This window comes from Corvus kubaryi, unplaced genomic scaffold (genome assembly GCF_017639235.1).
Source record: "Corvus kubaryi isolate FWS band 111438036 unplaced genomic scaffold, C.kubaryi_AGA036_p1.0 70, whole genome shotgun sequence".
Classification (NCBI taxonomy): Eukaryota; Metazoa; Chordata; class Aves; order Passeriformes; family Corvidae; genus Corvus; species Corvus kubaryi.
In genome coordinates this window covers 4086859-4099103 of record NW_024582058.1, presented here as the reverse complement: position 1 = coordinate 4099103, position 12245 = coordinate 4086859, and the positions used below count along the sequence as shown (strand labels likewise).

The window sequence follows — 12245 nt, the reverse complement described above, 5'->3', positions numbered from 1 at the left end:
CTCTTTAGCAAATTGTTAATCTTGATGCAGAGAAGAACCTTCAGGATCCAAGAAGCTACTTAACATTTCCCTGGGTAAAATCCCACTGATTTTGAGATCAGTGCACATGCTGCTCTTAGTTGTAGAGAGGCTGAGATTTTGTCTTAGCTCAAGGTGCTGTGAATTCTCTTAACTCTCTCAGGAGAACTGAGATGATATCATTTGACAACCTGGAACGCACCAGAGGAGATGATGCTGAAAAAGATGAAATTCAGGCCCCTGAAAAAGACAATTACCTGGACACAGTGCTGCTGGATTACAAGAGTGAAAGTGAGCAAAATGGAGCACCTGAAAAAGCTGCTGAAAGTAGAAATGTGGAGGCCCAGCCCACTGCAGGATTCACAACAAAACAGGTAATGAGCTTTTTGATTGCAAAGCATGGAGTGAAAAGTATTCTATTGTTATTCATCAAATAACTGAAGGAATTATCAAGAAAGTTAATCTGATGGAACAAAAAAAAAAAAAAAAAAAAAAAATCTTGTGAAGTACTCCCTGGAAATGTTCAAGGCCAGGCTGGACAGGGCTTGGAGCAACTTTGTCTAGTTCAAGGTGTCCCTGCCCATGGCAGGTGGGGTGGAGCTGACTATCTCTTAGGGTCCCTTCCACCCCAAACCATTCTATGATCCTATAAAAAATCATAGAGGAGGGGCTGTTTGTCCCTGCCTAGCAGAAGGAGCAGGACTTCGATCCAGAACTGATGACTTCCTTCTATCTTCACGGAATGTGTACAGTAAAGGGCTCACAATTTTATGATTTCCACTGCTTATAATTTGTCCACACTCAACCATTTGTAGCTTTCTGCCTCACCTGTGTCACACTTTTTTGCAGGATTCCTTTGTGACAGACATGTACCAGAAGCCAGCTCTTTCCTTAACACCTCATCCCACATTGCCTGCCCCTGAGAAAGAACTGAAAGGAGTAAAATTTTCAGAGGTGGCAGTGATTTTGGACACAGAGCCTGGAGATGATGAACTTGGAGATGATGAGCCTGAAGATGATGATTCTGAAGATGACAAGCCTGGTGATGATGTATCTGTCTGATAAGAACACTCGATGAAGAAAATTCTTAGAAAAACCACAATGAGACTCATTGGAACAGCTCAGAATTAAATGAGCAATAAGAATATGGGAATGTTATCCAGATTTTAATTCTGCTTCTGTTGTAAGGATGGATAAGGACGAGAACGAGCAATATGAGGGAAGGGCTGCAGTGCTGTACTGCAGGGTTGCTTCCCCAGCAGCAGCGCTGCCTCACAGTGTATTTAATTTCTCTCGGCACGTGTTAAATGGGCAAGACAATAAACCCGATTCCTGTGCAGTGTCATTGCTTCAGATGGAGTAATTTTGTGACATCAATTATTCTGTTCTTTTCCACAGAAGTGTCCGCCGCAGTGTTTGAAAACGAGAGTCTGTTTTCTCATTTTCCTGTTTTCCTTTTCTTATTTTTTTCTCTCCTCTTTTCCAGTTAGGCGGTGCCTTCCCCCGGAGCCGGGAGCAGCCCCGGAGGAGCGGCTTTTCCTGGGCACAGGAGCGGAGCAGCGGCCGGTGAGACCCAGAACGGTGCGAGGGCTCGGGGCGTTGCGGCCCCGCTCCCTCCGCCCTCCGCGCCGGGAGGAAGGGCAGGGCAGAGCCTCGCCTTCCTCCTCCTCCTCCTCCTCCGGCGGGGCGGGGAAGTTTCTGGCACCTTCTGGCGGTGCCGGCGGAAGCGGCCGGCAGGGAGCGGGGGGAGGCGGCGCCGCGGCGGGGCCGGGGCAGCGCCATGGCCAAGTGGGGACAGGGGGACCCGCGCTGGATCGTGGAGGAGCGCGCGGACGCCACCAACGTGAACAACTGGCACTGGTGAGCGCCGGGATGCGGCGGGAACGGGCGCGGGATGCGGGGAAGGGGTGGGGGGAGCGGGGCGGCTGGCGCTGACCCCGCCGCTCCCGGGGCAGGACGGAGCGGGACGCGACCAGCTGGTCCAAGAGGAAGCTGAAGGAGGTGCTGGAGGGGCTGGTGGTGGAGGGCGAGGCCGGGCGCTGCGAGATCGGCGACCTCAAACACGTGGAGGGCGAAGCGTCCTGCAACAGCCGCAAAGGGAAACTCATCTTCTTCTACGAGTGGAACCTGCGCCTCAGCTGGAAAGGTACCGGGGAAAGGGGGATGCGAGGGGCTCCGCGGGGACTGCCGGCCATGGCAGCGTGTCCCGGGGACCGGGCCCGGCGCGGCCCCGCCGGGGAGGTGGCATTGGCACGGGTGCCGTGGGGTCTGTGATGGTTCCTGCTGCCAGCGGGAGCCATCCCTGTGCAGAGGAACCTGTCCCCTCCGGGCTGGGAAAACGCGAATGTCTCGGTGAACTGCAGTGACTCAGAGTCGTGGGGAGAGTGGGGGAGCCACGTGGGCCTGGATAAATGCGTATTCTTAAATAACCTTGAAACCCGAGCTTGGCTCTTTCTCCTTCAGCCAGGCTTTTCCCACCCCATATTCCTTAGCACTGCGTGCCCCGTGTATCAGCGCAGGGTTACTCACTTGGCTGTGCAAGAAGTAAATGCCTGCAGTGTGGCGGTATTGACAGCAGAGTGCCGGGGCTGGTTTAGTTCCACTGTGCCCAGATTTACAGCTCCCAATTTCAGCTGTGTGCTCCGTGCCTGTGGAGAGCAGGAACACCTAGGAAACGTCAGATTACAGCTGTTTCCGAAAACTAACTGTAACTTACATTGAGGATTAGGAATTACAGGAGGATAAAACTCTTCAGTGGGAAATCGAAATAATAGTTAATTATTTGGGATACCGGGGGCTGTGCATGTGTATTTTTTTTTTTTTGGTGCCATATCCGTTTGCAGTCCCAGCTCTTGGAGTTGCCCTCTGCTGTGCTTGTCCCATGACAAGCTCTTCGTTTGCAGTTCGGTTTTTGGTGATACCAAGGAATTACTTCCATTTATTAGATGCCTAAAACGTGACAGCAAAATGTGGCCCGTGTCTTGCAGTGGAGTAAGAATCAGGAGCAGCTGATGGAATGTCCCTGGATATTGCAGTGCTGAGTGACAGGCAGTGCTTCCCCAAATACTTATTTCTTAGATCTCGGGTGTGTGGGTTTGCCTGACTGGAATATTGCTGAGACCAGATCTGGAATTGAAGTCTGCTCTTACAATAAGAGGGGACTTTAAATGAAGTACCACTGTTTGTTTTAGATAGTTTTAAATGTTCCAAGTGTGTTATAAACTAAGAACATACTTAGAGTTGAGATGTCAATGTTGAGAGAGCAAGGCAAATATTGTACTCTAGTGCAGTTGAAATCAGTGTAGATAAAACTATTGTAATCAGCTTTTTGACTTCTGTAAGTTCAGCTAAAATCACCTTAAGCTTTAAACACAGGTTAGTTTGGCTTTGTGTGGCTTATTTCAGTATAAAGTTAGAAGCAGGCAGACAGTATTTTGTTTGTATTGCTACGTAGGTTCTTTCTAAACTGTTTCTCTGCAAGGTCTTTGTGCTGCTCAGGGTTTAGAGACAGCTCTGACTTGTGCTGGGTGCTTTGCTACACTGAGTGAATCGTGGCTTTGAGAGCTTAATTTTAAAGAAGTTGGCTACTACACAGGAAATTCTAAAAAAACCCAGAGGCTGATGATTTTTTCTGTGATAGCCATCGTGTTGTGTGTTTTGAGAGCTCTAAATTAGAAGTGAGAGTTCAGACTGAACTGCTAAAAATTGTAATTGCTGTAATTAGTTCTACAAGTCTTCAAGGATAACTAGGACTTCAAGCTATGATTAAAATGTGGCTATGTAAGGACAAATGATAAAAATCCTGAGATTTGCAGCTGGTTTGGAAAGTCCAGTGTTGGAAAAACATCGTTCTTAGGAATTTAGATAAGGGAGAAACAAAGTGAGGAACTGAGGGTACTTAATGGCACTTAAACTGAGCAAAATGGCTGTTCTATCATTTGTTAGAGGATTTTAATGGCTTATTCCACATTGTGATGGAAACTTTGTGAAAACTCATTTGTCCTTTTAAAGCAGGTATCTCAACAGTGTGTTGTTATAGGTGGGTCTTTCTGAGGTGTGTGCTTCACACTGGATTGGCAGGAAACCAAAATATAATTTATTCCAATGGAATTCCAACAGATAATTTGATTGTTTGATAAAAAGGTAATAAAGCTTTGTTTGCATTACAGTGGTACTGAAAATGCAGAGCTGCAGCTGTGTCATGTTGAACCACCAGCTCTGTTTGCTCACTGGTTGGACTTTGCTGCCCAGCACAGACATTGTTCACTGTTCTTTGTGAAACTCTATTTTAAGAGTTGTGAAAATTGCTAATAGGATTAGTTGAAGTCAGGTTTGTGTTCTGCTCCCCAAAACTCCTTCCTGCATGCCTGCACCTCCTTTCTGTGGAGAGCAGCCAAAAATAAGACTGGCTTTATTGTCTGCAAAGACGACGTTGTGTGGTTTTCCTGAACTCATCCTGGTGCTTGGAAGGGGCAGGGAAGAGCACACTGAGGTGGCTGTGTGGGCCCAGGAGTGTTTCAAGGATGGCATTAACCAGTTGCCATGGCTTCACTGAGTGACAGGTTCTCCTGGGAGACTCCGAGGTCTAGTTCAGCTGTCCCTGCGTGGATGTGGCTGTGCAGTTGTGGATTAACAGACTGAGCATGTTGTGCAATCAGTCCCTCATTGCCTCAGACCCGAGTGGGGAGGGATCTTTGCACTTGGTGTTACCGATAGCCCTTCACCTTCTCCTTGCCAGGAAACACCTGGGCGTTTGTTTGAGTCCCTCACTGGGATCTCGACCAGTTGGGTTCTGTCGGTGCCTCACGATCTCATGGGGGCTCAGGGAAGTAATTTAAATAATGAGAGTGATGTTAAGGAACAGTGGGATCCAGGTGGCTCCCGTGAAAGTGGGAATCCCCAGAAATAATGCATCTGCCTTCATGATAATTCCCCTTCTGCAGCCGTGCTCAGCCCTGGGCTGTTGGAATTGAGAGTTTTGCTGATGAAGCATCGTGTTAGATTTTTTATGTTCTGACACTGAGCTGACAGACCTGCATGTTTCTGTTGTTGCTTTCTGAAGAGATTTTATCGTGATCGAATTAGTGAGTTAATTTAAATAACAAAACGCTTTTGCAAGGCAAAGGTGGAGAGTCTTCAGTGTAATGAAAAAAGCCTCAGACCTTAAATTCAATTTTTGCAGTGGGGATCTGAGGCAGAGCAGCACAGGGACAGCTCATTGGGGTGGGCCGTGGCCCTGAAGTATGCAGAAGTGGAGCTTAATTCTTGTCCTTGCCGAGTCTCTCTGCAGTGTACAGTGATCGTAACATGGTTAAAAGTAACATCAAGCGCTCTGAATATGCGTGTGAATTTCTTATTTTAAAAACTGTCAATTGTGTATGTCTCCATTATACCACATGTATGTTTCCTGGTGACATGCCTGCGTGGTGGGAGCTTTCACACAAGTGAAGAGGCCATGGTCAGCATTCCAGGGAGCTGCTGCATCCTGAGCGGACACAGGGGAGGAGGAGATGATTTTCCCCTACCCACCCTTAGATGCATATTCAGTTTTGGTGGCAGGCTTTAAAGGTGTTAGAGCAGGTGACAACTGCAGGGGAGAGCAGTGCAGGGAGCAGGTGGGTCCGTGTCCATCCCTTGGTGCACCTGGATAGGGAATCCAGCTCCCAGGAAAGGCTCAGGTTGCTGTTCAGTTCCTTTAAATCAGCCTTGAGGCAACTCCCTTCAGGTAACACCTTTGTACAGCTGAGCTCCAAGTGTAAAACTCTTGCTGTGGGGGAAATAGTTTTTAATGATGCATTTAAGAATTCATTATGTTAATACAGGTACAGTGAAAGAGTCTGGTGAGAAACATAAGGGATCTGTTGAAATTCCTAACCTGTCAGAAGAAAATGAGGTAGATGATACAGAGGTAGGTGTGCAACACTGGTATGGCTATATAGGTCCACAATCCTTAAATAAAGCATTAATCAACATCTAGGCATCATATTTTGATATATCCCGTTATTAAATGGGATGATTACATGTGCATAGTTTATTTCATGCTTTTGTTTATTATACTGGGAATAATGCCTTGTTCTGTTCTCAAATTTTCCAGTGAGGAATGTGCACGGTTTGCTTTGCTAATTATTGTGATGATATTTTAACTACAAATTTGAGAAGAACTCTGCTTTGTAGTCTTGAACAAACCCCAAGCCAACACAGCAAACCACTCGCAGCCCTAAGAGCTTATGGAGTCCCTGTGTTGGTCGGGTAGGGGTTGATACTGGGCTTCACACATCCTTCAGCCTCTGCTGAGAAGCAGCTCTTGGCTGTACTTGATCAACTGGACTGAGTGGAGGTTCTACATTTATTTATGTCTTAAGAGGACTTATTTTTAGCAAAGGTTGGCTAATCCAGGATCATGAATTTGAAATTGCAGCTGTCCTCTGAGCATAGTAAACAAAGCCCAAATGCTATCCTTTGTTGCCAGAACCCAAAAGGCTCATGACTGTGGTCTCTCAGATGCTGTAATTTTTCTGTTTCTAGATAAATGTTAGCAAGAAGAAAGGGGAAGGTGATGTTCTGAAGGACCTGATGAGAACTGAAGGAACCACCAAAGTCAGAGAGGCCCTGAGGGACTATCTGAAAGCACTTAAAACAGGTAAATTAAACCAGGTGAATTAATCAGCTCCTTGGGAGTGTTCCTGTGCAGGCACCTCTCCTGAACAGCTTGGTCTGATACTGACAGATCCCTGGGTCTGCACTGGTTTTATTTTTAAGTGTCACCAGCTGAGATGAAATAAGAGAGTCCTGACACTCAGGATCTTTCTTGCTCTCAAATGTGGCCCTGTCCAGAAGGTTCTGCAGTGACTGAGGCTGTGCTGGGTCACACAGGCCCTGCCAGGGCTCAGCTTGGCAATACTAGGATTGGCCACTATTAGGATTTATTTTGTTACCTAATTTTAAAAAACTGCCTTCCTTGCCTGAACTGCTGCCTTATTTTTGTGTCCCTTTGTTTTAGTTATTAATTAAATTAGTTATTTCCTGGAATTTCTGAAATGCTGTCTTTATTTCTGTTTTTCCACTCTACAATTACAGTCTCTGCTCATCCTTAAGCTTGCCATAATGGTTTGAGAAACTAAGGTTTTATTATCCCAAACTATTACTAAATTTATAAATTTTCACTTGCTCTTCTAAACCAAAGGTGAACCAAATTTAAATTTCCCTTTCTATTTTTTGAACTGTGGTATTTTTGTGAATTACAGCTAGCAAAGTGGGCTCAAAAAATTCTCAAAGATAATTCCTATTTTCTAGGCAGATGTTTGCTCTCAACTCATTTTAATCCTTGTTGCTTTCATTCCTGTGAAACTGTCCCTTAAAAATGAGAAAGGATGTGTGTGTGTATGTAAAAAATTTGGAGTTGATGCATTTGCAACTTACTGTAATCAAACTGTTATCAGGTGCATCTCTGTGACTGTGCACTACTTTGTTAAATTATTACCTCTTTTTTTTTTTTTTGTCAAATGCTGTGTAATTTTCCCAAGTTGGATCCAGCAATTTTTGGCTTGAGAAATGACTGTGTATGATTTTTAGGGCATCCAAAGGTTCTTTAACACTGGAAACTCAAAGGGAAGCAGCCTCTGACAGGGATGGCTCTCATTCTGTATTTAGTTTCCTCCCAGTTTAGAAGAATTTCTTTGGGTATTATTGCTCTTTGATCTGAACATCTGCTGTGCTGCCAGAAGTCTGTGCAGATGTTACTGATTTGGGGTCAGGTAACTCAGAAAAGCCTTTTTAAGGGAAATTGCTCTTAGGTCTGTTCCTGATGGAAACAGAAAGGGAAACTGGGGAAACTGGAGTTTTATTCAGTGCTCCTGCAGTTATACCCATTCCCCGGGGTTTTGGTGATCTTCACTGTGTATGTGGATGTTGGGGGGGTTGAACAGCTCAATTTCACACTGGAAAGTGCTTTTCTTCACTGCAGAGTTCACCTTGGGAATGATTCTGCCAACAAAAGCTCCCGTTGGTCAGGAACTGGCCACAGAGCGAAAACCAAGTGGGAGCACGATGCAGGTATGTTGGCTTCAGGTTTCTTCACTGGATTTAGAGACTCCTGATTAATAATCCTGCTGAGTAAATACAGAAATACACTGTATAATTACCATGTATTCACACTCTGTGTTTGAGAATGTGCAGGTGCTAACAGTCCTGCCCTGCCAGAATGTTGTAAGTGTTAAGATGTCACACTCAATCCTGTCAATATTTTTTTTTTTCTTTGCAGGATGCTGTTACACCACAGTCTCTGGATATGGTTGGAGTGAAAATTCCAACAGTGAAGATACATATGAGGGAAGTCTTCAACTCTCCAGCTGATGAACTTTACAGCATCTTCACAAAGAAGGAGGTAAGTGATACTTTCAGGAGGCATTTTAACTGAATGTGGATGTTGATGCAGCTGAAGTGCTGTGTAATAGACGTGTCACAGTCACTGTGTCAAGTAGAGATTCCATCTGATGAGAGTTTATTAGGTTGCCTTAGACCTGTTTTTGCCAGTTGTTACCTTAGCAAAGCCAAGTACTCAAAGTGAAGCTGCATCTTTATGTGGTTTGGGTGCAGCTTCAATGTGCTGTCCTTACCAAAAGCTTTGCTGTTTGCTGTAGGTGTTGCTCAGGAGCCTGAGGGGCTCAGTACTGGCACTGCTGTTACCCATAGCTTGCAGGTTAATTAGATTAATTACGGGTGGTGATGATACTGTTGCTTATAGGGTATGAAATACACAAACGCTAATTTTGGGTTTGTGTCCTTCAAGAGTCTGGGCTGGTGTTGGAGAACTTTAAATTACAATCCCAGGGCTACCTCTGGGAAATAGAAATGGATCTTGGCAGCTCTTCTGCACCTTCCTAAAGCTGCTGCTCCATTTCCCTCCTGTCCCACTCTGGGCCCAGCCAGTGGTGTCTGTGCCTGTGTATGTGCTGGGGGCAGAGTCTGTGCTGGCCTGGGGCTGCCAGTGCAAGTTTCTCAGCAGTTGCAGTCTCACTGTGGCACCGCACTGGCCCCTGCCACCACCCCAGCAAGGCTGTGTAAAATCGAGAAGCCCGATGCGTATCAGTGTTAATTCCTTCAGCACCCCGCCCTTGTCTCCCAGCATGGTGCATTTTGTGCTCTGTTCTTTTTTGCTAGTTGGTACAGAAGTTCTCCAAATGCCCAGCTGTGATTGAAGCAGAGAAAGGAGGCAAACTTCAGATGTTTGAGGGCTGTGTCAGCGGGGAATACACAGAACTGGTAAAAAGCTCCTCTCTGCTTCCAAAATGGGGAGGGGGTGGTGGCTTCTTCCCTGAGCTACAAAGCAGCGTCATTTTGTGAATTTCAGTTTCTCTAGTGCATATTCCTGTGTTTCAAAGCCAAACAGTTGCTCTTTTGTTGTGTGGCTTCTCTGTCCCATTAACAGAGCCAGGGCTGACCACACCTAAGGACCTGCATGGGGAGGAGAAAACCCAGCACAATCCTTTGTAACTAAGAGGAGGGAGAAAGCAGGTTTAAGGTTTATCTCCCAAATCTGTATCCCTTTTTAACTGGGGAAATGAGCTCTGTTCTATTCAGGGCAAATGTTACCCTGTCCCAACTGAACGCTGGTGCAACTAGAAGGGAAAACCTGATAATTAGAGCTCAGCTGCATTTTTGAAATGTCCTTGAAAATGAAAAATCATTTTCATCTGCAGGAGTGCCCGACTTGTGCATTGGGCCAGGCTGGGTTGTGTAACACAATCACTCTGTCACACTTCAAAATTTCAGTGGGGAAAACTGGGCTTGTCCTTGTTTCAAAGTCTGCAAGAAAATCAGTGTTTTATATGCAGTAACCAGTGAATCCTGGTCTTTTCCCACGGCAAAACCGTAACAGTGGAATGCAGCACACGAGACCTCCATGAAAAGAGTTTATTTCAAAAACAAACCCCAACCTTGGTCTTGTTTACATGCATGTGTCCCATATTCCATAAGGTAATGCTCCTCTCCCTGTATTTCAGGGAGAACTGTAATGGGAATTCTCTCCCCTGCTAATGAGGAGAACCTTCTTATCTTCCCCCAGGTCCCAAGCCAAAGAATTGTCCTGAAGTGGCGGTGTAGGAGCTGGCCTGATGGTGAGTTTTTCCAAGGATCTCTCTGTCATTGGAGGGCTCCTTGGCAGGGGGAAGGACCAAAGCTGGCAGGGAACAGCCTTAGCTGGACACTTCCTTGGTGTGTGTCCTTCGGAGAACAGCCCAGCCCAGCGAGCTGTGAAAAGAGGCTGTGCTCAGACGGGCGGAGCAGAGAGGGAATCAGCAACAACAACAGGAGTCATTCTTTAAAAACCACTTCACTGAAGGGTCCTGTTTTCTTCCCTCAGAACATTATGCAACAGTGGCCTTGAACTTCCAGAACCTGGTGGCTCAGTCGGAACTGGAGCTGGAATGCAAAGGGGTTCCTGTGTCCCATGAAGAGAGTACAAGACAATGTTGGAAGAATCAATATTTTGAAGAAATACATACTTTACTGCAGCAGTCTAAAGCCAACATGGAATGATAACAGCACTGTAGTTTTGTTAGGGCATTACTTTTTATACTTTGTTAACATTTGGTTTTCTAAAAAAATATATATATAATTTATTTGTGGGAAGAATAAAGACCCACTTCTATGAGACTGTACATAGTTTAAGTGCTATTTACGGGTTTTTAGGGAATGAGAGGCAAGTCAGACTGTGTATATAAACAGCTTTACTTGGGGACAGTGATCTCTGTTCTGCTTGCCTGCAGCTTCAGAGAGTGACAATGATTCAGCTGCAGTGAGTCCTGCCCTCAGAGGTAGGTGAGCTACACCAATCAATAGGAAACATTTCCAGTTCCTTAATATTCAGTGTATCAAGTGGCAAAATTAAATCCCTGTAGGAGACGGAGTTCCCAGCAGAGGTGAGCTGAAACGGATTACAAAACTGCTGCTCCATTTCAAGAAATGGGGGTATCATTTACAGCCTCTTGCTAGATGCTTTTCACTGCAGACTCTTTCCAGTTGCAGTTTTAGGAAAGATAATGAACAATGTCATGTAATTATTAGGTCTGCATGCACTGTACTCCCGTCCTTGACCTCCGTGTGACATTTATTTAGGAAGAAACAAACAGTAATAGTGCTTTCTTTCTGCAGCTTTGTAAAACCTTCCACTGAAATGATTTACAGCCCTCTGCACTGCTGTACCTCAGAGAGAACAACTGTTAAGAGAATTTTGACAGGAACACATTGTAATTTCTAATTAAACCATCTTGAGGTGAGCAAGGATAACTTAGTTCTGAAGTGCTTCATAAGTAAAGTGTACAAATGAAATCTACAATCTGAAACAAACTGGCCACAACAGGGCAGGCTGCCTTTGGAAAAACATGCTTGGCTCAATAAAAATGTGACTTTGCATCAAGCTGCTTTTCTCCATACACTGATCCTGCCACACTAAATCAGGTTTCTTAGAAGATAAGTCCTATATTTTTTATTTTTACACAATGCCAGCACTTGGCAACCTTACCACCAAAAAGCTATGATCCAGAGGAGACAGAGGTGCTGCTCCTTGCTACATGCCAGGGTCTCCTGGAAGTAACCAGAACAAAGCCCCACAGGGACAGGAGAGGCACAGAGCAGTTCCTGGGTGTTGCACTGCTGCTGCTGCTGCTTTAGGTGTCCAGGTGGTGGGTGGGGAACAACCTCTTCAGTTGTGTTGTATTTTAGGATCTGCTTCTCAATGCTCAAAATTTAGCTACCTTTTTTCCCCCCTCAATACTCAAGGAAGAAAAGCCTGATGTTCTGAATACAAAAATGATTTAGGGTAATGGTTGACAAAGGGAAATTAAGGTTTAAGACAGTTCAGGCTTCAGCAGGTCTGTGGGTAGATGGTTGAAGAGATTTTGCAACAATTTAATACTTGAGAGTAGGTGGTTCTATGCAATTGCAAGTTTCTTCAAACAGTGAAGTTGCAGCCCCAGTACTCTGGGAATTGTGCCTCACCCATTTTCCCTCGTGACTGAAATCCCCTTCCCTCTGTGGGTCACAAACAGGTTTCCTCTGAATTTTCCTGTCTCCCTGACCTCACTGCAATGGAGCAATTGCCAATCACTGGTATTAAAAAAGACAGGACTTACTTGTGCTTCCAGTGTTGCAGTCCCTGCTCCAGGTGTGGGGCTGCCAAAACCCCTGGAAAATGAGGAGGAACAGCCCCATGCCCCTCCAAGATTGGT

At 45.5% G+C, this 12245-nt stretch overlaps 2 protein-coding genes across 2 annotated transcripts in view; both read left to right on the top strand.

Moving 5' to 3' along the window:
* Positions 1 to 1360, top strand: part of LOC121674758 (protocadherin Fat 4-like) — a 41569-nt gene extending 40209 nt beyond the window's left edge. The window contains exons 43-44 of the mRNA XM_042049333.1: positions 182 to 392; positions 868 to 1360. Of these exons, the coding sequence (XP_041905267.1) occupies positions 182 to 392; positions 868 to 1080 (424 nt within the window). The 3' untranslated portion in view covers positions 1081 to 1360. The remainder of the gene's footprint in view (positions 1 to 181; positions 393 to 867) is intronic.
* Positions 1361 to 1743: 383 nt separating this feature from the next.
* LOC121674762 (activator of 90 kDa heat shock protein ATPase homolog 2-like) lies at positions 1744 to 11434 on the top strand. The gene is made up of 9 exons (XM_042049341.1): positions 1744 to 1878; positions 1974 to 2164; positions 5841 to 5926; positions 6544 to 6658; positions 7982 to 8070; positions 8279 to 8401; positions 9178 to 9279; positions 10082 to 10133; positions 10379 to 11434. Exons 1-9 carry the CDS (start codon positions 1799 to 1801, stop codon positions 10552 to 10554), a joined length of 1014 nt encoding a protein of 337 aa, XP_041905275.1. The 5' UTR covers positions 1744 to 1798; the 3' UTR covers positions 10555 to 11434.
* The last annotated feature ends 811 nt before the right edge of the window (positions 11435 to 12245 follow it).